This window comes from Neolamprologus brichardi, chromosome 23 (genome assembly GCF_056152115.1).
Source record: "Neolamprologus brichardi isolate AB-2024 chromosome 23, ASM5615211v1, whole genome shotgun sequence".
NCBI classification, from domain to species: domain Eukaryota; kingdom Metazoa; phylum Chordata; class Actinopteri; order Cichliformes; family Cichlidae; genus Neolamprologus; species Neolamprologus brichardi.
Genome location: NC_142125.1, coordinates 17,337,262 through 17,364,427, shown reverse-complemented (window position 1 = coordinate 17,364,427; position 27,166 = coordinate 17,337,262). Strand labels below are relative to the sequence as shown.

The 27,166-nt window shown below is 39.0% G+C and overlaps 2 protein-coding genes across 2 annotated transcripts; both read right to left on the bottom strand.

Moving 5' to 3' along the window:
- Positions 1–2,217: 2,217 nt before the first annotated feature.
- Positions 2,218–3,921, bottom strand: LOC148096036 (uncharacterized). The gene is made up of 4 exons (XM_087835823.1): positions 3,823–3,921; positions 2,943–3,028; positions 2,709–2,796; positions 2,218–2,595 (listed from the first exon to the last, which is right to left on the bottom strand). The coding sequence occupies exons 1-4, from the start codon at positions 3,919–3,921 to the stop codon at positions 2,218–2,220; spliced, it is 651 nt and encodes a 216-aa protein (XP_087691949.1).
- A 2,004-nt stretch (positions 3,922–5,925) lies between these two features.
- Positions 5,926–26,957, bottom strand: LOC102777493 (adhesion G protein-coupled receptor G7-like). The gene is made up of 13 exons (XM_087836100.1): positions 26,917–26,957; positions 26,546–26,686; positions 26,261–26,349; positions 25,499–25,647; positions 24,926–25,039; positions 24,530–24,720; positions 23,920–24,072; positions 21,001–21,113; positions 18,408–18,766; positions 18,001–18,082; positions 8,867–9,025; positions 8,354–8,510; positions 5,926–6,135 (listed from the first exon to the last, which is right to left on the bottom strand). Exons 2-13 carry the CDS (start codon positions 26,660–26,662, stop codon positions 5,926–5,928), a joined length of 1,893 nt encoding a protein of 630 aa, XP_087692226.1. The 5' UTR covers positions 26,663–26,686; positions 26,917–26,957.
- Between the last annotated feature and the right edge of the window lie 209 nt (positions 26,958–27,166).

The following is a 27,166-nucleotide window of genomic DNA, read 5'->3' as shown; positions in this document are numbered from 1 at the left end:
TTTTCACTGAGCAAATCAGCTGATCACTGTTTAACCTTTCATTCTCAGTTTGTGTTTGGAGTTTACTGCTGTCTCCACAGCGCCCCCTGGTGTCCACAGTTTGCTGGTCATGACCCAATTGGCGTCCGTTTCCCACAGCTGAAGCTCACAGGGATTTATAAGGAACTTATAAACAGCAAACATGAAATTAGATGTCAGCTGTTGTTGTTAATTTACTATTAAAAGGCTGTTCTCTTTCCATTCTAGCTGAATGCAACATGTGGACATTAAAATCCATTACTTCAACCATGAAAACAGGCACACACACCAAGAACTAAACAGTTAAAAGAGTTTCAGATTTTGAAAGGATTGCCATAAAACAACAACTTAAGTCTGCATCTTTTTTATTTACATCATCTTATTGACTGGATTACTTCATATCAGAAGTCACAAAAAATGAAGCCCAAATATAAGTAAAGGACAGTGTCACATCGAGATACTTTTTCCCCTGCGGATATACTGATGGATGTTATGATTTCCAATTGTCTTCTGTAAGAAACTGTTATGTTTGTGGTGTGATACACATAACCTGTTATATAGTAACCTGTTTGGTTGTGTTCCTGCTGTTGCCTGGAAACTTTTACAGAGCTCAGAGGGAGATGTCCCCCCTACATTTAGAACAACCAGGTATTTTATTGAACTCAAAAAGTAGCACGCATCAGGGGTGGGCATGGCCAAAACAACAAACAAAACACTCTAGTCATGAAATGGAACTGACTTACCTGTAATCAGAAACCCAAAAGAAAATACAGGCCTCTTACCTGTCTCTCTAACCTAAACGGGAGAAAAAGGTTCTAAAAGAAAACTGCTTCCCACCCCTACAGCTACTAGATCAACAAAAAAGGTCTGTTCACACTATTTACAATATATACAATGCAGCCAAGCTCTTCTCATACCAGAAACACATTCACACAGCACACCACAAGGCACAGGGCTAAATGCACAGCTCGTTTGAAGCAGGATGTAGGCGGGGCTGCCAGTCTGGACGGGCCTTATTGTGGCCTTTTCTCAATTCTCAAGTACGAGTCTGGACTAGCCGAGAATGCACGGGAGTATGGACTTGCCGAGCACGCGAGCATGGACTCGCGATGCGATTTGTACAATTGGAACACCAGCGTACTTGATGATGTCACAGGTCCGGAGTTTTTTACCCCCCCCCCCCCCCCCTTCTAATTTAACTGTGATTAATATGTTATGAAGCTTAACTTTAATCTCAGCCAAACCAATTTACTCAGGATCAAAGGAAACACTGAAATAAACCAAGAATTAACATTTAGAAGTGATCTAAGTGACTTATATATCATGTTTAACCTCAGTTGCGAAAGGAGAACATGCAGCTAAACATGTCACTCCTGGTCTGATTGGGGAAGGGACCAGAGAAAACTACAGAGTCCGACATTGTTTTGGCAAAGTTACACACCGATTCAATATTGATTTTAGTGACCTCCGATTGGCATAACCGGGTGTCATTACTGCCGACCTGAATTATGATTTTACTGAATTTACGTTTACCCTTAGCCAACAGTTTTAAATTTCCTTCAGTGTTGCCTGCTCTGGCCCCTGGAAGACAATTGACTATGGTTGCCGGTGTCTCTAGCTTCACATGTCTGAGAACAAAATCACCAATTACCAGAGTTTGACCCCCGGCGGGTGTGTCGCTGAGTGGGGAAAAACGGTTAGACACATGAACAGGTTGGTGGTGTACCTGGGGCTTCTGTTTAGGACTATGCTTCCTCCTCACCGTCACCCAGCCACCCTCTTTCCCCAGCTGCTTGGAACAGCTAGTAGGTTCTACGCTATCTTCGGCTGCACCAGGACTTCAGCAGCACTGCCCGAGACTCCCTGCTCAGCCAAATGTCAGGCCTGGTTAACAATGCTAACAATGCCTGTGCATACTGGGACACTCAGGGTAATCCTGGACCACAATGGGCATTTCATTACCAATAATCGTGTTGTGTTTTTCGTTGTACTGTTGTTATTTTCGCAGTTTGGCAAATGCAATAGGTCAGGCCCCCAAAAATTGTTTTATGGAGTTCGTTACAAACATGCAAATACAGTTGGGATGTTACGAATGACTTTATTTACATAACTGAAATCATCTTGTTTGTACACAACAAAGGTTGGGACGCCAACATAAATAAAGTGCAAATATGTACATTAGATGTCTGTGAACACGACTCATTCCTTTTTCTGCTCGACATGCTTCCCAAGGACACCTAGCAGCCTGTCCATCCTCTCGGCTCTCTGTTCCTCCATTTGACGTTGCTGTGCCATGTCCTCTTTTATTAGAGCAATGAGTTCATCCTCCCCGTCCCTCTTCCTTTTCGCCACTCGTGCCTCCAGCGGCTCCTCATCCTCCTGCTCTTCCTGGTGAGGAAGTGGGTTGCCCACTACTTCACTGGGCCCTGGTGTGTCCTCCTGGATGGAGGAAATTAGGACTGGAGGCCTGGTAGAGGGCCTCTGTCCTAACACCTCATCCATGGGTCCAAACCAGGGCCATGTTGCAGCAGTGGGCTTCCCACTTGCACCATTGCCTGTCGCTGGATACTTGCACTCCTAAAGGCAGAGTACATCAAAAGTGGCAGTTGGCAAAAACAGCTACAGTACAGGTTTACATAGATGACTTTGCAGTATTCTGTGTGGAGATACATCTGTCAATACCACTTTACATTGTATTTCCTTTTTAGATTCACCCATTTTCGTTTGGCCTGCACAGGGGAGGTTTTCCCTACCAGGTCCATCTTCTCCACGATTGCTCTGACAGACGAAATATGATAGAACATGAAAATCAGGTTATTCCCTGAATGGCATCCACAGCAAAATGTACTAGATTGGGACCGCAGGGCAGACAGTTCACTCTCCCTTGTGCCTCACTGATTGGAAACCTCATGCTGTTGCTGTACCTCCAACCCACTGCGGCTGAGTGTTTTGCACCGGTGAACAGGTGCTCATTTTCACGGCGGAGTCGGATGAGTTCGGCTGTCTGCTCCTTGCCGTTGGAATGCAGCAAGACATTGGATTACATTCCCGACCATCTTGCACTTCTGTTTTATCAGTTACCTGTTTTCCGTATGTTCAGCATAATCAGCTGTGTGGGACATACAAACTGAAATGTCAGGCAAAACGATTTATTGTGGGACAGGGGCAGCACTGACTGAGGCCAAACATTTACTTTTTAAGGTCCTACGTTAAGGTCAGGGCGTTCTCTATTATATTTGACATGGATGGTGTGATAACCTTTGCAAATATGTGATGTCTTGGTGGCTCACGCAGATATTTGGTGTGTGCACAGCTACATTCCTGCATGGAATATGTTGACATTTCAGTTTGTGGCCAGGGAAGGGTAATATTGGTACAATTGATTACACTTGCAGTTGTGATACTTCTATTCATACTGCCTTCTGTCTGGAAAATGATTCACAGATTTGCGGGACTGTGCATTTACGGTCACGTGGTTCCAACAGGTGTCACAAGGTGTCACCTTGACATTTACTATTCACTGAAGCGTGCGGTCGCTGGATTGGGACACAGCCTCATCCTTCCACCAATGGTCAGTCTCCACCTGGAAACTTAAACAAGCACAAACAAGACAGAGAATAAACAACGCCACCCTCTGGTGTGGTGAGCAAAAGCAACACACAAAATCATGACCTGGGTCATAACACTTTCTTTGAAATCAGAGCAAAGCTTCAACACCTTCTCTATTTAAGACATTGTGGTTGGCGGGGTCTGTGGCGTTGGGAGGCAGTGCTCATCACACTTCCCCTGCATTTAAGTCTGTACTGGGTCCTGACTGAAGTTGTTGGTGTATGTGTGGCTGGCAGCTGGAACATTGCAGTCGAGAATAAAAATGTTACAAAAGTGGTCATGTCTGACATGCATCGTCTACAGACATCTACTGGAAACTGTGGATAGAGGAAACCCTTGCCTCTGGAGACTGGGACTCTCACAACTAGTGATGGTATGATAAATCCCTGTGAATTTTTTTTCCCACCAAAAGGTAAATCACACAATGCACGATGTACTGACATCCGCTGATCATTTGATATACAGCAGTACTGCTGTGATATTACTACATACCAGTGAATATGTAAACGTAAAAATGTAGCGATTGCAAAATACCCATATGAGGTTCTGTGTATATATTGTCACACTTAAATGTTTCAGATCATCAAAAAATTTAATATTAAACAATAATAACACAAGTAAACAAAAATCCAGTTTTTAAATGAAGGCATTTATTATTAAGGGCCCTGTGTGAAAAAGTGATTGCCCCCTAAACCTAATAACTGGTTGCACCTAATAACTGGTTTTAGTAGCAACAACTGCAATCAAGCATTTGCAATAACTGGCAATGTGTCTTACAGCACCGTGGAGGAATTATTTAAATAAAGTTTTTAGTAATAACTTTAGAAGATTTAGAAATAATTCAGACCTTTTAAAATAAGAATATATAATGCAAAAAAGAATATTTCTGCCATTTCCATTACAGAACACTAAAAAATCTGTTTATGCCAGTGAAGTGTTAAATCATGAAGACCACATTAGAGTATAAGAAAGAAAATAAAAAAGACAGCAAACAAAATGACACAAAAATGTATTTAAAGTGGAAATCAGTTTTTAAAGACAACTATGTTCGCCAATTAAGTGTCATTTTTCTGTCACAAAGTTGTTCAATACAAAAATCATATCAAAACTCATTTCATATTAAACCACAAACTGTTGGATTAGTAGACAACATAACAAAATAACAATACGCCACTGAAGCCAAATCTTTTAAAATTAAAATGACAAATTAAAGGCTCAAAACTTCGAGTAGAAATGCAGATTGGCTCCTCAAAGTGTTGATAATACTTTTTTAGGTTGCAAATCTGAAATTAGTGGACAGCTAAATGTTTTCAGACACAAGCCAAAGCTTAAAATGCAAATAACTGTAATTCATTAAAGAAAAAAGTGCAATTTTAAAATTAAAAGGTGTGACATTTCCAACATTTCAAAAGCTTCCAGTACAATTTAAATGATGATAAACATTATTCTCTGGTAAAATAAAACGTTTATCATTCAGCTCTGCTGTGAACTTTGAAGTCAAAACAAACTAACTGTCACCACCTGGAGGCAGCAATGATCACTGCTTTGTCCAGTTGGGTCACCAGTTTTTAAAAAGACACATTCACCATCATTAATCACTTCAGATCAGTATGAAGAGCTGCTTGGACACCAGCACAGCAGCTTGAATTCATAATGAATCCAGAAACAAGAGTTTCTGCTGGACATAAATAACAGCACAAAAACAAACACTAAAAATAACAGTGCATCAGTATTGTACAAAAAGCATGAACAAACCTCAGCGCATTTTCAGAGCCTTCAATTTTTGTATTTCTAATTTATAGGTGGAAAGTAAAGAATTGGATAAAATATGAACTTTACCACCTGACAACAAATATTTATTTATGTTGCCTATTGATGTGATGAACAAAACATTGTCTTTTATACGAGATACAGTGAACTTATAGATAGCTGTGAAGGAAAAATGCCAACTTAGGATCATAATTTTGGATAAAAAGTGCGTAGAAGAGCAGTCTTTATAATCTATGTCATCTCTGTCGTCTTTCATGTAGAGAGCGAGATACTGTCAAAGCAGTCAGGAAATCCAACCGCTTCTTCCTCTGATGGCAGAACAGCATGTTGGAAATTCTGGGAAATGCAGTTCAGTCAGTCAAAAATACACTTAAAAATTCAGAAGCTCATCCAGGAGACTTCAGCAATATTCCCAGCTATTAGCTTACACTGAAAAATATGAATTTTCATTGTGATGTATGCATGTAATCCTTGTCAACATGACAAGTTTTTACTGCAAGAGGCTTTTTTGTTAGTCCTCCTCAGGTCCTACAGGGTTTTGCTGGTGGTCATTTCGATGTCACTCAGATCCCTGTAGGTCTCCGATTGGCTCATATTCCAGGTATTCCACTTCTTCCACAGATTGTACTTTTTGTTGTTCAGAGGGATGTTGATTGAGGAAATGTACTGCATGGACCGTGACATGGAGGCTCTGAAGGCCCGTGTTCGAGCTGTGAAGAGGAGGAAAATTTGTAAACCCTAAAAAACAGAAAGGGAAGATGATGGTTACTCTCTTTATTTTTCTAAGTAATGTCATGTTTGATGCTAATTATAAGTAACAAATTATTCTTTATAGTTATTAGTAAAGTACCTGAAATTATTTTTGCAAGATTTTTCTTATTACTTTGTAAATTCTTGTGTGTTGTGTTTGAATCCTGCAGCTTATCACACATTTGAATTCCATGTGTGACAACTGCAAGTGTCCAGCATTGCACCCCTGATGATCCACCAGGACAAACTCAGCAGTGTGTGAGGAAGAGGAGGAAGAAGAGCCAGCAGCAGCTGACAGATGGAGAGAATAGACAGACTGTTCCCTGTTTGTGAAGGACTGCTAGAAAAGTTTAAAATAACTAATTGTCTGTCCTGAATCAGTCTTATTAGGCAATGATAAAATAATTTTATCATTCAAATGTTTTCAGTGTGGGAGAAAGTACTCAGGGCCTTCAAGTTACACATTATGAAAGGCAGTAACAAGTTTAATATTCAGAAACCTAAAGTGTGTATCAGCAGCAGAATGGACCTAAATATAAATGTTTGTTTCAGTTCTATGAAGCTTTGAGTATTTTGGATTAGTAGTACTGCTGTGTTTGTCACATTCTGACCCCACATACACACACACTCAGACAGTACTCTTTGTTCACATGTGTACCTATGTAAATGAGCCTATGTATATTCATTTAACCTCAATAAAAGAGCAGTGTTACGAGGGAGCAGACAAGAGCAACTGGGGTCAAGCGAAGGAACGGTGTTTGTCCAGTTGGTCTTTCTTGTATACGAGAAACATAAAGAACTTTGCCTGCTTGTGTCTTGCTTTGCTGTGTAGTAGAATTGTCTTGAACGTTCCAGCGAATAGGTTTATGCTACAAACCTATCAGCCAACATATTAAAAGAACAACATTTGTTTCCTATATATAATACATCTATATATACACTGTAAAAGATACTTGTCTTTGAGTGAATATATAAGGTTTTAGGAAATATAAATAACTGCAACTTGAATCTTTACTGAAGCCCAGTATTTGATACAGAGTTCAGGTTCACTGCTGTAATAACTAATAATGATTAATATAATAGTAAATTTAATATTGGCCATATTATATTTACATTACCAAAGTGAGATGACTTTAGTCTCATGAACAACATTAGCTAATTGTTATTTATCTTTAAATGACTGTTCAGTACAGAAATGAAGCCCATAAATCATGTTTTACAGTCCTGTGGTCTCAGCCTCAGATACTTATCAAATCAAACAAAGCTCATGTAAAAACAAACAGATGAACAAAAGAAATGTCTCCTTCATTTCTGTCAAACAATGCTGTATGAAACGTTTCCAGTGGTTAGTATCATGGTTGCTAGGCAACCTGAGCAGCGCGACGGAGGCTAGATGGTCCCATTTCACAAGACTGGCACTTCGAGCCTTCTCGGTATTTGGAGGACCCGGCCCACAAACACTGCGAAAGGATGCAGATCCTGAATTGGGATACAGCCAAGGACTTGACACTGAAACATGACTGACTGTATATGCAACATGGAACACAGGGAAGACACAGTGACCAGAACTAGGACCTAGAACTACAAATATAATATGAACAGCAAACCACCAAGAAAACCAAAGTCATGAATAACAAATAATCAAGGAATATAACTTAAACAAACACAAAACACTGGGTCACAGACCCAGTACCATGATAGAAATTCCTCCACAAATAGTGACGTACTTGCTGCAGAACAGAAGTTTAAGTCAGGCCATGATTGTTTGAAGACAGGTTGCCTCCCACCAGGCTATCTTTTGAAAATGGTGATGCAATTGGATACCAGAGCTACTTGCAGTCAGTTGTCAACAGCAAAAGTGACCTCAGTACAATTTTCTTTTGCTGGTAGACTGAAACTCGGGTGTGGCATCCTCTTTCAATGCTGTGGTTACTGAGATGAGCCTTTGTTTTTCTTGGCTTTGTCACTAATATCCTAATATTTGCAAGAGTTACCAGCATTTTCGTACTTTTATTACTACTACTGCTTCAGTTAAAATGTTTCAGTTTTCCTTGTTCCCTTCGATATACCATGAATTAAATATAAAACTTTCAACAATCACCTCCCATTTGTTTTTGTTTTTTTGCATTTTATGTGTTTACCTGAAGTGTGAGAAGCTCATGACACCTTTAATCTCAGTTCTAGAATGAAGTGGAAGGAGTCGTACCTGTGTGGTTGTACAGATACAGAACAAAATGCTGAAGATCAGGTGTGTTTTTTCTGAACTGAGCAGCACGAAATATCCCAGAGTCCAGGACAGACCGAGTAACACCGCCAGAGATAAACTGATGAGGAACTTCCTGCTTAAAGATGACTTCTTGTTGCTACAGTAAAAACAGAGTTAAAATCCACATCGAAGCTAGTCAGAAATGATTCTGCATAATCTTTACATCATATCTGTGAAAATGGAGTGTATGCATTGATACATCTCTCCTGAAGACAAAGATGGAGCATTACTGTGTTATTAGTTATTACTGTTATTATTAACAAAAAGAAATGAAGCCATTTTGTTTTGCTCACAGTTAAATTGTGTTCAAAGTTTTTCTTTTTCATTTCTCATTTTTAAATGTTGGTTTTCTTAATATATTTATATCTGAGAATTGCACCTTTTAACATCCACTTAAATTTGGGTAATTTATTTTTGAAATATTTTTGAAACAACAGCAGCTTTAGATGTTACCTGGTCAGTCTGGGTTCAACTTTGCATGTAGTCATGGAGGTAAGAACCAACAGGACGATGTTGTAAATCAGGATCAGGCCAATAGGAAGAAGGAAAGCCCAAAACATCGGTTTTCCAAAGTTGAAATGTTTGTTCTTATCCAACGCTGCCAGCCAACAACTACAGCGAGAGGAAAAGAACATAAAAAAACACTTTTGTCTACGTGTTGATCAAAATTTTATAAATACTTTATTTAATGAAGATGACAATTTTTTTAGGCAGTGGATGTAATTTCTATGGAGGACCACAAGAGCCACCCGCATCAAAATAAAGAATTCTGTTTTTAATGAACTGTAGAATAAATTCTGCATTTGTAAATTCATTTTTGAACTCCACATTAAAAAACAGATTTTTAAAATGCTTTTTAGAAACTTCATTTCAAAATCCATTTTCGAATTCCAATTTAATACAATTAAGACAATTAATCAATTTCACAAATAACGTCACTGCCATCAGGTCAAATATCTCTCCTTCATCTTCTCAGTATCAAACTTACAATTTGCTCTTCTCCGATACTTGGTCCTCTTTTACTCATGTTACATTACAGGACATCAGAGTCCTATTTTGTCATATTAAACAGACTTCAAGCCCCCTTGATGTCCTACCTGCCTCACTTTTCATTAGCGTGTTTAATTCCATTAGCCCCTGTATTGTGGAAGTGATAAATATTTCTCTCTATACTGGCTCAGTTCCCAGATTCTTTAAACAAGCTGTTGTTGAACCAATATTAAAGAAACCCCACCTGGATCCATCTCTTCCTAACTGTTATAGGCCAATATCCAAATTGCCCTCTGTATCAAAGATTTTAGAAAAAATTGGTGGTAGTACAACTTGACTATTTCATGGATAAAAATGCTGGTTTTCGTAAATTACATTCCACTGAAACGGCTTTACTTAGAGTATCTAGTGATATCTTGATGGCAGCAGATGCTGGAGAGTACAGAGTTCTGGTTCTGTTGGATCTCAGCTCCGCTTTTGATACTGTAGATCACACACACACACATACATATATATATATACTGTATATTAGGGGTGCAACGATACTCGTATCGATATTGAACCGTTCGATACAGTGCTTTCGGTTCGGTACGCATATGTATCGAACAATACAAAATTTTTAATTTATTTTATCAGCTTTTCTTCTGATGATGCTGTCTGTGTTGAGAGCTCAGTGGATCTGCGTTCGACTACTCCGCCTAGGCTGCACTGTCGAGCGCAGATCCATTGAGCGCAGCGCAAGCTAGCAAGACAGAAGCTAAGCTCGTTGCAACATGGCAAATTGAACCTCCCCCACTCATTCAGTTCTGGCGTTTGGAACTATTTTGGTCTTAATGTGAAGTATGACCCTGAAGGTAAGCGCATCATGGACAAAAGTAAAACAGTATGTCAGATGTGCCACGCAACTAGTGGGAACACAATGAATATGACTGCACATTTACACCGACATCATCCTAGTGCAAAAACAAGTGGAAGCAGACAAAAACAACAAGCACGCATGCTACAAACTTTACCTGAGTCATTTAGACAGCCGTTAGCACATGATTCTTCTTATGGGGACCTGATATGTTTAATATGCTGCTGAGAATATACCCCAGAAGAAGCGTATAGTATAGCTTTTATTTTGGAAAGAGCCATTTCTCTGCAATAAACTCTCTTTTCCAAACAGGAGTGATTTCTCGATCAGATAGATTTATTGTTTTATTACTTTGTTGTTTCAGCAACATTAATGTTAAAAACTGTACTTTTGAGTTAAAATATATATTTATAATTTTAATAAATTAAATTAAAAAAGCATGAACATTTTTTTTGTATCGAAAAAATATCGAACCGTGACACCAAAGTATCGAACCGAACCGAACACTGAATTTTGTGTATCGTTGCACCCCTAATATATATATATATATATATATATATATATATATATATATATATATATATATATATATATATATATATATAGATATGTAGAATGCCAGAATTACAGTCAGACAGTAATTCTGGCAGGGTTTCAGGGCTACTTGGCCCGAGCAGTACGGACAGTACAAGCACACCATTGTTTTTCTTGTGACATTACCAATAAGTTTGATGTGTCACATGGCCCTCTTCCTATTGAAAAAACAGGAAAAAACTCCTATTGTGAGTCCTCTAGAGTACCTAAAGAGAGAGCCCACACTGGCCCAAAGGGAACATTCAAGCTCCACACAGTAAGGCCAAAGAAACATCTGGATATAGGGTTAATGGCACTAACAATTCCAATCTCATGTTTGTGTTAAGGCACCCTCAGTTCTCAGTATGTCCTCTGTTCATTTTGTGCAACAAACATGATTACATGAACATACATGAAAGCTTTTACTCATCCAAGTCATAGTAAGCAAAGGAGCTTGGAAAGAAAAGTGACTGGATTTCTTTATGTTTCTTGAAGACGCTTCACCTCTCATTCAAGAAACTTCTTGAGTTCTAAGATCAGTTGGTGGAGAGTCACAGATTTAAGCACTAATGGAACTGTTGCATATGAGGGTCGTTAATCCAATTTCGATCATCTGCTTACTCACATTTGCCAAGTTGAAAACGGGTGTGGGTCATTATCAGCCAAGGTTTTGGGTGAACCCATTGTGAGACCTTGCCACACCCTATTGTGTGACTTACTGAGATCAAATATCCCAATTGACTACCTTGACACCAGAGATGGGCAGTAACGCGTTACTTGTAACGCGTTACTGTAATCCGATTACTTTTTTCAAGTAACGAGTAAAGTAAGGGATTACTATTGCAAAAACGGTAATTAGATTACCGTTACTTTCCCGTAGGAACGCTGCGTTACTGCGTTACTAAAACCGTGATTTTCTTGCGAGAATGTCTCATGACAGTGACGTAAGCGAGTGCGACGTGTGTGACAACAGCTGTGTGCAGATCAACAATGGATCATATATCAAGTACGGGAGAGAGTATGAGCGTGCAGCGTTTAAAGCGTGGACGTACTGACCTTATTTTGAGTTTGATTCCGTAAAAAGTGACAAAAACATTAGTGTCCGTTGTGCGTGGGAAGAAAACTTCTTTTTACAGCGAAAAAAACCCCTAAACTTCCAAGCAAGCACCGAGTAGCTACGACGTAATGGGAAACTCACAGAGAAACTGCCGTATCCTTCCACTGACCGCTGCGGCACACCTGCACCAGGATAACCCTCCGCCTACCCTACTCCTGCTTTACAGGTGAAAATAGAGCAAAAGGACCGCTAGTCTTTGACTTTATTTATTTTCTGCTGTGTTTTACTTGCATCTGAAAGAGTGAGTGTAAACACAATATATATATATATATTATGTGCTGGAATGTACAGAAAATAGGTTTAAATGTTAAACTAATTTCTTCCAGTCAGAGAATGGTGCATATAATTAAAATTTTGCTTCATGCATAAAGTTAAAAGATTAAAACTAACAAAACAAGTTTTAAAAAGGGACTTTTCCATTTGATTACATTTTGTATGATGATTATGTAGAAAAAGTAGAATTGGGCTGAAAGATCTATCGCTTTATCACCTATTCAGGTTGTAAATCATGTTTTTAAAAAGTAACTAAGTAACTAAGTAACTAAGTAATTAATTACTTTTGAAAATAAGTAATCAGTAAAGTAACGGGATTACTTTTTTGGGGAAGTAATCAGTAATTAATTACTGATTACTTTTTTCAAGTAACTTGACCAACACTGCTTGACACACATCCTCACTTTAGGTTTGGCAACATTTTTTTAGTAGATAAATGTAAATGGCTTAAACATGAATGAGCTGCAGTTTGAAGAAAGGTTTTGAGGGGATGGGTGGTGGCTCCCAGGCCTGGCAGATCTTGATGTACTACTGAGAAGTGAAGAAGTGAAAGAACGGAAAAAGGTCAGGGAGGGTAAGGTATGGAAATGAGAACGAACAGCTTGTAGAACTGGGTGGTCATATATAGATAACAACTGGAAGGGGCATGTTTCGAGGCATGGTCCTGCTCCTGAAATTCAAATAATTTATCTCCAATTCACTAGCTGGGCCAACGTCTTCATTTTAGAGTTGAAAGCATAAGTATAATAAGTACATAAAGGGAAATGGCTTAAACATGAATGAGCTGCGGCTTGGGGAAAGCCTCGAAGGGAACTGGTGCCAGCTTTTGGTGTGTCAGATCCCAAAGAAGGCATCCCTTAGAAGTACAGGGTGGGCCACAGAACTGCAAATTCTGTGCGCTGATCTGGGTCATCCTCATTGAGATGCTGCAGTAGCTGGGGTTTGTAAGGGTGCCATTTGTGATGCCGCTCTCCAGTGACATGCGACGAGTGCTACGCTGTGGGCTCTTGCTGAATGAAGCTAGGACAGCCACTGATGTTTCTTCATTAGTGACAGTTTTCTTGCGTCCACATTTTGGCGAATCAAACACTGAACCAGTTTCACGAAACTTAGCAAGCAGTTTGCTAACTGTAGCATGGGAGATGGATGGTCTCGTAGGGTGTCTTGCATTGAAATCTGCTGCAATGACCCGGTTACTGCGTTCACCAGATATCAACACAATTTTGATCCACTCCTCACGTGTTAACCTCTTCGACATGTCAATGGCTTTGAACAAAGAGAACCTTGTAAATAACTCATGAAAGAATAAAGTTACGTTGAAACCAAGCACACCATTATTTTTCTTGTGAAATTACCAATAAGTTTGATGTGTCACATGGTCCTCTTCCTATTGAAAAAACAAAAGTTGTATCCAAGATGGCCAACTTCTAAATGACCACCATGGTCACCACCCATCTTGAGGAGTTTGCCCTCTCACATATACTAATGTGCCACAAACAGGACTTTAATATCACCAACCATTCCTATGTTATTACGGTGTATCCATATAAATGGCCCACCCTATACTAAACTCAATCAATTTCATCTTTTGTTTTTCATCATGTATATTTTATTAATAATTACATTTCGTGATCTGTATCTTTACCACACATTTGCCACAGAGGTGTAGATACTGTAGTTACAGTGAATTGCTTAAATTGTGCTGATTAGTATGGTGGCCCCTAGAGACAAAGCAGGTACAAACGCTAAAACACTTGCAAACTCCAAAACACATGCAAACTCCAAAACACTTGCAAACTCCAAAACACATGCAAACTCCAAAACACTTGCAAACTCCAAAGCACGTACAAACTCCAAAACACATGCAAACTCCAAAACACTTGCAAACTCCAAAACACATGCTAACTCCAAAACACTTGCAAACTCCAAAACACTTGCAAACCCCATAACACATTGGTTTTGAAGGCCTTTACTTCAAAATATACGCCGTTCAATAGTTGACTTTAATCTTACAGAGAATGTGATGATTTTATGGATAATTAAAGTCAGTCATATATTCACAAACACAACAAGCTGAAAGTCAGTGATGCTGCTCGGTTTGCAGTCCTGAATATCACGGCACAAGCAGGATTCACTGCACTGTTACTGTTAGCTATGTTATATTGCTGCCTCTGTTCGGTGGTGTCAAGCCAAACGGACTTTAACGTGTGTTTGAACGAGCTGACGGTTCACTCGTTAAGCTGAAAGAAAGATGCTTTAATCACAGGAGTCACACATGTGTCCACTGTACCATCTGGGAACTCTTCTTCTTTCGTAATAACACAAACCTCCTTCTTTTGTGCTGTTTTGTAGCAGTGTATACACATGAGACAGTCACCTGTCTATCTGTCCTGCACTCTCTCTCTGTTTCTTTCTCTCTGATTGTGTAATAAAAGTATGAACATTCATTTATAAGTTACACTTGTCTTTGAATCCTGCAGCTTATCACACATTTGATTTCCATGTGTGACAACTGCAAGTGTCCAGAGTGAGGACAGTCAGAGGGACCCACTGCTGCACATCATCTGTGAGGCTTTGCACCCCTGATGATCCACCAGGACAAACTCAGCAGTGTGTGAGGAAGAGGAGGAGGAAGAGCCAGCAGCAGCTGACAGATGGAGAGAATAGACAGACTGTTCCCTGTTTTTGAAGGACTGCTAGGAAAGTTTAACATAACTAATTGTCTGTCTTGAATCAGTCTTATTAGGTAATGTTCAAATAATTTTATCATTCCAGTGTTTTCAGTGTGGGAGACAGTACTCAGGGCCTTCAAGTTACACTCTATGAAAGGCACTAACAAGTTTAATATTCAGAAACCTAAAGTATGTATCAGCAGCAGAATGGACCTAAAAATAAATGTTTGTTTCAGTTCTATGAAGCTTTGAGTATTTTGGATTAGTAGTACTGCTGTGTTTGTTGCATCATATTGCTGTAATTGTTTATATGCTTTATATATTCTGAGGTAAGTTGATCTATAGTGTTACATCATATTCTATAAGGATGTTATGTGTTTGTATACTTTGTGCCCAGTTTGACCCATTTAGCAGAAGTCAGCCTGTTTAAGGCTCTGATATCTATTCTGTATGACTTAAAGCAGTTATGACATGGTCTGATTTTCTCACCCAATAAAGGAATATTTAATATATCATTCTACTCTTCATTTTATCAGAAACAGTTATCACAGCTCGTACATTTTCTTTTTATAAATATATGTAAGCAATGAGCCAAATTTAGTAATGCCAACATACTGAAGGAATAACATTTGTCTCTTATATATGATACATCTATATATGCACTGTCAAAGATACTTGTCTTTGAGTGAAGATTTAAGGTGCTAAGACATATAAATAACTGCAACTTGAATCTGTATTGAGGCTCAGTATTTGACACATGTTCACTGCTGTAATAGCTAATAATGATTAATATAATAACTATAATATTGGCCATATTATATTTACATTACCAAAGTGATATGACTTTAGTCTCATGAACAACATTAGCTAATTATTATTTACTAACTAATCTTAAATGACTGTTCAGTACAGAAATGAAGCCCAAAAATCATGTTTTACTGTCCTGTGGTCTCAGCCTCAGATACTTATCAAATCACACAAAGCTCTTGTAGAAACAAACAAACAAATGAACAAAATATGTTCTCCTTCATTTCTGTCAAACAAAGTTGTATGACACGTTTCCAGCGGTTAGTATCATGGTTGCTAGGCAACCTGGGAAGCGCGACGGAGACTAGACCGTCCCATACAGCCCATGTGTTTGCAACAAACTTGCTGTTTATTTTGCAAATCGAGCTCAACACTGCCCCTAGCATCCTGGAGCACTTCCGTTGTGTTTTGGAGTTTGCAAGTGTTTTGGATTTTGCAAGTGTTTTGGAGTTTGCAAGTGTTTTGGAGTTTGTACATGTTTTGGAGTTTGCATTTGTTTTGGAGTTTGCATTTGTTTTGGAGTTTGCAAGTGTTTTGGAGTTTGCAAGTGTTTTGGAGTTTGTACGTGTTTTGGAGTTTGCATTTGTTTTAGAGTTTGCATTTGTTTTGGAGTTTGCAAGTGTTTTGGAGTTTGCATTTGTTTTGGAGTTTGCAAGTGTCTTGGAGTTTGCATTTGTTTTGGAGTTTGCAAGTGTTTTGGAGTTTGCATGTGTTTTGGAGTTTGCAAGTGTTTTGGAGTTTGTACCTGCTTTGTCTCTAGGGGCCAGTGAGTTTCCTGTTTTATTCTGAAGGTCTCTGTCTCATGTGAGTGTGTTCAGTTTACGTTTCCCCTGTCCCGTCAGCCCTGATTTCTCCCAGGTGTGTTGCCCTCCTGTCTCTCATCCCCTGATCACTGCTGTGTGTATTTAAGCCCTGTGTGTTCTCCTGCCTGTTGCCAGTTTGTCTGTGTTCCACGGTGTCCTGTCCCTCGTCCGTGTCTCTCTGCCTCTCCCCCATTCTGGTACCCTCTCAGGTTTGTCATTTAGCTTTTAGGTCTTTAGTTTTGTCTTCCCTCTGTGCCTGTTTTGCCATCTCCCCACTGTGTAAATAAACATCACTAGCATTATCAGCTACTGCCTGCGTTTTGGGTCCTTTCTCCCTTCTACACCACACGGTTCGCCTCGGCAGCCGTGACACTAGGGGCCACCGTAGATTAGAATATACTGGACATTCAATGCTAAGATTCAGCGCACTGTGTTAGAGGCTGAGATTTGATGAATTCATCATATATACAACCTTTTACCATCATTTATGTCCAGTTGAGAATGAATCTGTGCACTCACATATTAAATGAACTGAAATCAGTAGTGTGATCTCCAGTTTTGATATAAGGAATGAGAGAACTGACAGCTGTTATTTTAATCAGCCTGTCTTAGTTGTTTTAACTCTAAGTATCATAAAGTAATCTGGTAACATCTGGACTGACGAGTTTACTGTCAGCATTTTAATCGCTAGTTTAAAGGCTGTAGGTCGCAGCTCTAATGCTCTAACACTGTATAAATGTAATAGGGCTCAGTGCTAATAGTCTGAGCTGCTTCAAGCTTTATTTGTGAAGAGCACAGCAGCGTACAAAAAAGCTAGCATTAGCCATGTTAGCACGTTACCTTCAACAGGTGGTCAGACTGAGTAAACAAGTACTCAGTCAGAGGTTGGGCTCTCCGTTTCGCTGCAGGGTCCCTTCATTCTTCACATATCCGTGTCGAGCTGAGTGTAAATCCCGAGGCTGAACGGCCTTTGTACAAGCACACACGCTTCTTAGCAGGGCAAAGCTATGAGCTAGAAAAATCCAGGCTGGCAGCCTGTGTCTGTCCAACCAATCAGAGAGCTCCTTACATCTCAATTGGCTAATTTGTATTGCAGCAAGATCTTTAAAATGAAGTTGCTAATCCAGATGGTAATGCAAATGTTAATCCCTGAGCTAATCCGTGAGCGAACAGGAAAGGGAAATGGATTTTGAAATGAGGAGTGGAATTTAAAAAGCATTTTGAAAATAAGTTTTTTAAATTGGAATTCGGAAAAGGTTTTTGAAATGAATTTTTTTTAAAAAACATTTAAAAAATCAGTTTCCTAATGTGGAATTCAAAAATGAATTTGCAAATGCAGAATTTATTCTACAATTTATTATTTAAGCACAGAATTCTTTATTTTGATACGCGTGGCTTTTGTGGTCTTCCATAAATTTCACAATAAATAAACTACTCTATAATCCAAACTGGGAATTTAGGTCATTGTAGGGTGGAGAATTTCACAGATTACCCACAATTCCTCTTGTCTGTAACCCAGCGGATTGTCCACCCTGTAGCTCACCCCCAGTGTGATGACCATGAAACACGCTGGCATTCCTAACAGGACACAACAAATCAAAACAGCAGTTGAAGTAAAATGAAATTTAACCTGAGTAGCGAAAGACCGCGGTGATCTGAAAATGATGTGCCGGGGGTTTGCAGTTGTATCTGTGTATCACTGGAAAATGTTTAGTTTCACTTCAGTTTTTATTTTAATTTTGTTTTAAACTAAAAGAAATGATAAGAAGCTCAAGATTTTAGCACAGTGCTGTGTATCTGCATTCCCTAATGTTATGACTTTTTTCCTTCTAATTATACTACTTTAAAGTTCTTCTAAAATATTTCAAATTTGGCATTTTTGTTTTCTTTCTGAATGTCCTACCCCATCCCAGAGTCACACTCAGTGGAGTCCAGTGTGTTGGCAGGCTGCGGCGCATTGACCGGACCAGCAGCACCAGTTGAGTGCTGTATACACTGTTCCACATGAAGGTGGCCATCAGGAGGAAGTGCAGCAGAGCTGCTACAGCCGTACACGAGCCGCGGTCTGGTTCTATGTGTTCATCAGAGTTCAGGATGTTGTTGGTTCGATCATCACCCTGCACCTTAGTGTCGATCTGTCTGGTGGAGTTTTGGACTCCAGAGAGGAAGGTGATGATGAAGGCCAGCAGGCTGAGGTAGATGCACAGCAGAGCCAGCTTTGAATTCAAGTTACTTGGCTGCCCATGAGACTTCCTGAAGAAGCTACAGAGAGAAAAATAACAAAGAAGTTTTAATATCTTTTAAGTTTTGGTATTTCTTAAAGAAAAACACCACAAATATATATATATATATATATATATTAGGGGTGCAACGATACACAAAATTCACGGTTCGGTTCGGTTCGATACTTTGGTGTCACGGTTCGATATTTTTTCGATACAAAAAAAATGTTCATGCCTTTTTATTAATTTGTCATTTATTAAATTTTCACGGCACATTCTGCACCACATCTCTGTGCGTTCATCATTTGTTTGAAGCCAGCTCACCTCCTGCAACCACTTTTCCGAGAATACGTGCTTCTTTTGTGGTTCGGACTCCTTCTGACATTTCTTTGGAGGTGGAGGAACATCACAGTAATTGCTTAAAGGAGCTTCTTCGACATCTTTAAGAGTTCTAAACAAATGTCTGTCCTCCTCCTGAAAATCTTATGTACGCAAACACGCGTTGCAACTTCTTATCTTGTGCGGGTTTTTATTTTGACAGCGAATGCGCACCTGCGGACCACTTATGTGCAGCCCTGGTTATTTAGCTCGTCATATTGCAGCCACAGAAATTCTTTTGTCCATGAAACCATAAAGCTGCACTTTCTTTTTTCCTTATAGTCTGATTTGTCATAACTTTTCCGTTTTGTGGTAAGCTTTTCTTTGGCTGTCACTTCTTCACCCTGACCTGTCTTATTTGGCTCAGCAGAACTAAAATATATATCCTGCTGCTTTTACACACGCACTTACATAACGCTCAGCGATTCTCTGCGCGATCAACCTCTCACATGTTTAAGCTGCAGGAGATTTCACTTGTCATGTTTGCATAGTAAGCTAACGATTGATAAGACGATGTCAGAGGAATTGGTGCGCAAATTATCATCACTCACCAATCAGTACTGTCGCTCTCTATACACAGTTCACGCGATTGCAAAGTGAAAGCAAAAAACAAGCGCAAATTCAAACGCGATTTCAGTATGTCACATATTGACAGTGGCCGATGCCAATGACATAATTACCCAGCTACATTTCCGAAAGAATGCAAAAGCATTGACATATAGTTTTCCTTCCTACGATAGGCCGACGAGCAGAGCAGAGATAGATTTTGGTAGCCCGACTGGAAAAAAGCCCCAGGACGTCGGGCTAGCGATTTTGCGAGCCCTGTATCTGATTGAGGAATCACTCATCTTTGGAAAAGAGAGTTTATTATGGAGAAATGTCTCTTTCCAAAATAAAAGCTATACTATACGCTTCTTCTGGGCTATATTCTCAGCAGCATATTAAACATATCAGGTCCCCATAAGGAGAATCATGTGCTAACGGCTGTCTAAATGACTCGGGTAAAGTTTGTAGCATGCGTGCTTGTTTTTGTCTGCTTCCACTTGTCTTTGCACTAGGATGATGTCGGAGTAAATGTGCAGTCATATTGGTTGTGTTCCCACTAGTGCTGTCAGCGTTAATCTGAAATGACATTAACGTCACAACACGGCAAATCTCCGTTAACGAGCTACCGCAGATCGCCTCATGAGTGGGGCTGGAAGACGTCAACACATTAACGAGCTAACTGCGCTAACACACTAGTTCCCACCAATTGAGCATTGCTGGCACATCCAACATACTGTTTTACTTTTGTCCATGATGCGCTTACCTTCAGGGTCATACATCACATGAAAACCAAAATAGTTCCAAACGCCAGATCTGAATGAGGGTGGGGGAGGTTCAATTTGCCATGTTGCAACTAGCCTAGCTTCTGTCTCGCTAGCTTGCCCTGCGCTCAGTGAATCTGTGTTCGACTACTCCGCCTAGGCTGCACTGTCGAGCGCAGATCCACTGAGCGCTCAACACAGATAGCATCGTCAGAAGGAAAGTTGATAAAATAAATTAAAAATGTTGTATCGTTCGATACATATGCGTACCGAACCGAAAGCACTGTATCGAACGGTTCGATATCGATACGAGTATCGTTGCACCCCTAATATATATATATATATATATATATATATATATATATATATATATATATATATATATATAAGAGACAGACAGCAATTTTACTATTTTTAGACAAATAAAATAATCAAAACATTAATGTAAAATGAAAATAACTATTTGTTGCATCCAAGAAAGTTTTAGTTTGTGAAATAACAACTAGAAGTGTTTGGTAAATGTGATGAGAGAATTTTAATGCAGCATAATTAAACATCACTTCTAATCTGTGAAGTAACCCAAACTTACTTTTCTTTAATGTGATAAATGATCGTCACAACCAGACCCAGAATAGAAAGAGAAAGTCCCACGTTGGAGCTCACATCCAGAGCTTTCGCATACTCGTAGTTCTCTCTGTATGACTGAAAAACAGGATTCAGATTTAAAGTCATAAAATATCTGTGATGAGTTAGATTTACATTTTGAGCTATGTCATGACCAATGTTTAACAAGCTGTTGTTGAGGATTTTTTGTATCATATATATGACATATATATCTGTATACACTGGACATATACTCACATATATATTATGTAATCATATGTAATCATATATACTAATATACACTCATATACACTATATATATATATATATATATATATACTGGAGTATTTTATATAATGCAATCACTGTGCATCTAACCTACATGTTCGAGATCACAAGACCCACATATTTAAGTCAAATATTATCTCTAATTATATTAATGGAGTTTGTGCCACTTGTTGTATGAACACATGTTGTTCAATACTGTTTGAAAATCTAGTAATTAGGATCAGTAAGTAACCTTTGATTGTGTTATGGCCAATGGTGACTAGTCCAAACATAGGGTTAATTAAACTTGGCACTGCTAAAGCATGCACCTGGGACCCCTTTTCTCTGTGCTCATCTTTTTTGCCCCACGTTGTGTCCAGCCCTTTCATTACCTATACGGTAAACAAACCAGGGCATGCACCTGGGATTCTGTTTCTCGCATCAGCCGCCAGAAGGTGAGAAAAACCCTTTCTTAGCATAGATACCAGTTTACTTCTGACAAGTGCACCCGACAAAATTGTCAAATTGATTAACTGTTAGCTGCCGTTTTGCAAACTTTTGGAACCACTTTGGCCATAAAACCGATGAAGGGACACATTTCAAAATGATGGATGTAAGACTCATGCTTGAAAAGTTATGGGGTAGGGTCAGAAAGGTATGTAACATAAGTGTAAGATTAAAAGAAAGGAGCATGGTGCAAGTATGATTAACAATGGATTGGAGAAAAGTATCGATAATTGAGATAATATTGACATTTGTAGAGTTGATTGGAAATTCCTGCTCCTCCTCCTGCTGTTGGGTGGAAATTTACCCAACAACAGGAGGAGCAGTCACTGATCCTTTGTAAGAGGAGGGTCGATATGCCCCAGACTGCTGCTTTTTTCCTTTTTGTCATTTTGTGTGTTGTTGCTGTTTGTGCTTTAAGACCCTACATCCCAGGGTTTGCTTTGCTCGCTTTCCACACAGCAAATCCAGCATGTCCAAATTAACACTGTCAGATTTGATTTCAACACTATTAAAGTGTCTATATGGGTCCACACCAGAGAGTGTTAATTTAACTCTTTTTGGAGAGTTGGTACGTTAACTCTGATTTAGTGTTAAACACCAAATCTCTCTGGAGTTGATAATTTAACACTTGGTGTTAAGAGTTTATATATTAACTCTCAAAGAGTATTTTAGTTTAACTACGTAAGAGTTATCTTCTAATTAATTCTAAAAAGCGGGACTTTTACTGTTCTGAACTTCTAGAAATTTCTTTTGGAAATAAACATTTACTAAAAAGATGCAATGGTTTTTGAAAAACATTTATTCTGAACTGTGCACCACAATTTCAAAACATTTTCTGAAAGATGTAACAGTGTACAAGGTCTGACATAGGTGAGCTGGTAAATGCAAATAACAGCATTCTCATCACTTATTTCAATAAATACAAAATACAATATGCATGTCCTTCATTCATCACTTTGTGGAACTGCAACGCACTTCTGCTCTCCCCCATATTCCATCTTCACAAGCATATCCTATGTGGAGATTGAATAAAAATTAGTTGACACTAATTAATGGCACAAATCAATTGCAGCACAGTAAAAAAAAAAAAAAAAAGGAATCCTTTTTGAGACATTACTTGTGTAAAGTATTTTCCCAAAAGACAAGGACACAGACAACAGGTAATACTGAACTAAATGTAAAACCTCAACCTTTTTCATTTTTACCTAAACCGTGTGCACAAAACTCTGGAGGGATCTAAATGCTAACGTAGAACCAGTCAGGACGTCTGCTACTGCTGTTTGCTCGTTTTTTTTTTTTTATCGGAGATCGTTTTCAGGCTTCAAGTAGCACCATTATACCAACATTTCACATTCTAGACATTGTTTTAGGTGTATTTGACCAAGAAATTTAACTGAAAATTCACATGCAAGCTTTTTTTCAAGGCTGTGGTATTTGCCGCAAACAATACCTTTCAGCTAGCTAAAACAGCGAGCGGTGCTATCAGCGAGCAACACGGCTAATGCCTTTCACACAGCTTTGTCTCAACTCCAAAGAGCCACAGAAGTAAAAGCTAATAATAATAATTGAAACAATCTTTGAAAAAATGACTTACCAAGCATGGCAAACAACTCAAATATGTAGAGCAAAATGTTTTGAAACGGCTTCACTTCAGCTTCGATTGGAGCCGTGCTGGGGGCGGAGTCTGTGAATTTACTCTATTGGTGTCATAGCCCCTGTAGGAGTTCAGAGTTAAGAGGTCAAGAGTTAATGTTTCCATTGTAACACCTCCAGATTTGAAATAGAAACACTCATTTTTAACACTCGATTTTAACTACTATCATTTTACACCTCAGAGTTACATTAAAAGAATGTGACTCTACTTAGAGTAAAATTAACTCTAAGACTACTAACACCAAAACATTTAACACTTTTGAATTTGCTGTGCATGTGTTATTTTGCTGTAAATGTACTGTTCTGCTCTTCATATGACACTGTTTAATAAACTCTGTTCCAAGAATTCTAGTCTTTTCCAGAGGGTCTTTCTGAGTGTTTTGGTTTTAATTGGATCTGAAGGTTATCATATAGGCTTCAAAATTTGCGACCCAACACTGTAACCTCATCTATTGCCCTGAAAAGTTGTGACCCTCACCCAGAGAGCAGCAAAGTTGGTGGTGTGGTTACAGAAACATCTCATGAGTCCATCTGAAGTGTTTCCTTTAGAGCAGCCACTGGTGCTCCAGTCCTTCTGACTGTAGTTCCAGAAAACACAAGAGAAGTCGTACAGAGACGTCCCACTTATGTTCTGAAACAGAAATACACAGCCTTACTCAGAAATCCACAACTCTGATTTACATGTAAACATAAAATATTGCTTTCAAAAGCAGATGGTATGTTTCATATTTTTAGAGTTTATACCACATATGCAGTTCTTTGAAAATAACACAGAACTATTTTAACAATAAAAACACAACTGGTTATAAGTAAGGTATGAATATTTTACTTTGTGATGTGTATATTGGTATTGTTCTATTTTTACACCATTATCGCAGCTGCTACAGCTACTGCAAGTTTATTAATTTATCTGTGTCATAAAAACCACCATAAACACTGCTCAGATACATTTTCAGGTGAGATCACAAGTTATTGAAGGAAAAGCTGTCCAGTGGTCACCATTATCTGAAATCTTGAAGATAAAACTGACTTAAAAGAGGTCAACAAATATTAAAATTGACTTTAATTTGAAATGCTGGATTTCTTACTCTTGGGCTGAAAATCATCTCCACATGTTGTGGCACCATGTTGGGTTCCTGCCCACTGACGCTGGCTGACAGGACCCTGATGGTGGCCCGTCGCCTCATGTAGAGTTTTGAATGGAAGAAACGATCATTCTGATAGAGAACGAAACCCAGAGAGACGTTTGAGTCTGTCTGACGACTTCTGACACCTTTGCCTGACATAAGAGAAAGAAATCCACTGCAGTTGGTAAACTTTTGTGTGGGTGTAACAAGAACTGACAATGTCTGAAATAGAAGTGCTCCATTTTTATTAATAACAAACTAAAACATCTCTCTTAAATACCTCTTAGTGACACCTTAAGCATCTTAACGTTCTGTTGTTCCCAAGAATGCCAGTTTGTGTAAGCCTAGAAAACTCACCTTGAGGGAATCGTACATAAATGAGGGCATCAGCTATGAAACCGTTTTCCACCACAACCTGTGTTGCGTTTGTGTTCAGCTGAATTCTCTCAGCTACAAAACTGCCAGATGTCCCTGTAGCAGCAAAAGAAATGAGCTGTTTGTGATCCCATAATAAAAAATGCAGAACCTTACCACTGGATCTTTAATCTTAAAGCTACAAATATTGAAATTGTTCCACTACATCATGATATTCTGAGAGGAGACCTGCGGGTGCCTGTCCATGCAAGAACCTGGACAACTGTGGGGGGAAAAACAAACAGTTCTGTTGACTGTCCCTACTTCAACACAGTTTTACAGTTTAAAGATTCCCTAAAACCACAATATTTCTTGACTTGACGCACACCGGTGGATCTAACATCTATCTGAACAGATACGCCTTGAATGTTAAAAGTTTTATTAGCGTATTTTTATTAGTGTCAAATTTAGTCAAATTTGACCCAAACTGTATGTAAGGGATGAAAAGCAGCAAAATGGGGGGAAAAAAATAAAAAATTGGAGGATTACTTTTCTTTAACACCGTTTCTCACTGACCTCTAAGAGAAGTGAACTGGACTCCCTGAGTGTGTGCAGCAGAAATCTGTGCCGACTGGACCACCAGGTTTGGCTGAACCACCTGAGATTGAGATGCATTGAGACTGAGGCTGAGGTTCACTGAGAGCTGGTCCAGAGTCACCGTCAGCCTGGACATAACAAAAAAAAAGCAATCACAAAACAGGCTGTCTTACACTCACTGGTTTGTTAGATACATTTACAAAATTGCTCATTAATGAAAGTATCTAATTAGCGAATCACATGGCAGTGACTCAGTACATGCATGCATATAGTCATAGTCAAGATGACCATCTTGAATTTAAAACTTAACATCAGAATGGGGACAGGTTGGGACTTTGAATGTAGTTTTTTAGTGTCAAATGCGCTGGTCTAAGTATTTTGGAAACTGATGATCTGCTGGGATATTTGCTTAAAACAGGTGTTCTCTTTAAATGTCGAACTTTACAGAAAACAGCCTGAAAAAGGGTTTATGGGTGTGCAACCAAAACATCTCTAGCAATTGTGCAATGCTATCATGACAATATGGACCAAAATTTGAGGAACATTTCCAGCACATTGTTGAATCTATGCAGTTCTGAAGTTAAAAGAGCATCAGTCCAACCTGCAACAAACAATGTGTATTTAATGAAGTACCTAGTGAGTATAGTTGCTTTGAACCAGGAAAAGCGGCTAATTTAAGCTAAACACAATCGAAGACGTCATATGAGTTAATAGATTAATATTTTATTCTTAGTACTTCACCCCAGAGTTGTGTTGTTTTCCTCTGTGTCATCTGATACAGTGGTGTGCAGCAGCTGACTGACCGTTGCTACTGCTGCCACTCTGACACTCTGGAACACAAACATGAACCAGGATGCTACAGTCAGTAACTACTGATGCTACAACAGGGTATAAAATAAAGAGTGAATAATTAATGTATTAATGTTTGCATTCATTAAATGATCTCTTAAATGATGACCAAACCCTTGTTAACACTGATTTAAATCTTTGTTTCTTTTTTTCTTAAGTTTTGTTGAATGTTTGTACCTCTGTGGCGTTTGCAGACAGCAGCAGTGTGTTGGCGATCTCAGCCGCTGCTGTAACATTTTCGGCCGTCAGCTCTTCTGGGTTGGATGTCAGAATCTGAGTGCTGGTTGCCAGCATCTCTAAATCAGCTGGACTGGTCAGCTGAGTGGAAGAAATACATTTTTTCTTCTTTTTTTTTGTGGTCCTTAAATGAATGTGTAATCCTGTGCATGTCTTGCTGCGTTTTTACATTACATAAAATACTCAGTTCAAGCTGCAACTGTATAAGACCATCAAGTAATAAGTCTTCAGAAGAATAAAAACAGTTCTTACATTTTGTTGTATATCACTGAGTGTCAGGTTACACTGGAAGATATATAGAGTGTTGAAACCTGGTGATTCGCTCATGAACAAGCATCTGGTTGAAGCCTGAGGTTTTCCAGCTGAGTGGGGATGTTGATAGAAAGAGAAACATCACTACATTGGGCTGTACCTGACAAAGTGATGATGGACTGAAGGGATGACTTACCGCCACTTGTTCCCACTTCACATATTTCATCAGAATATGCAAACCAACCAATGGGTGTACGGGGGAACCTGAATCCTTCAAATCGTTGGGCTGCACAGAAATTTACTAAGAAG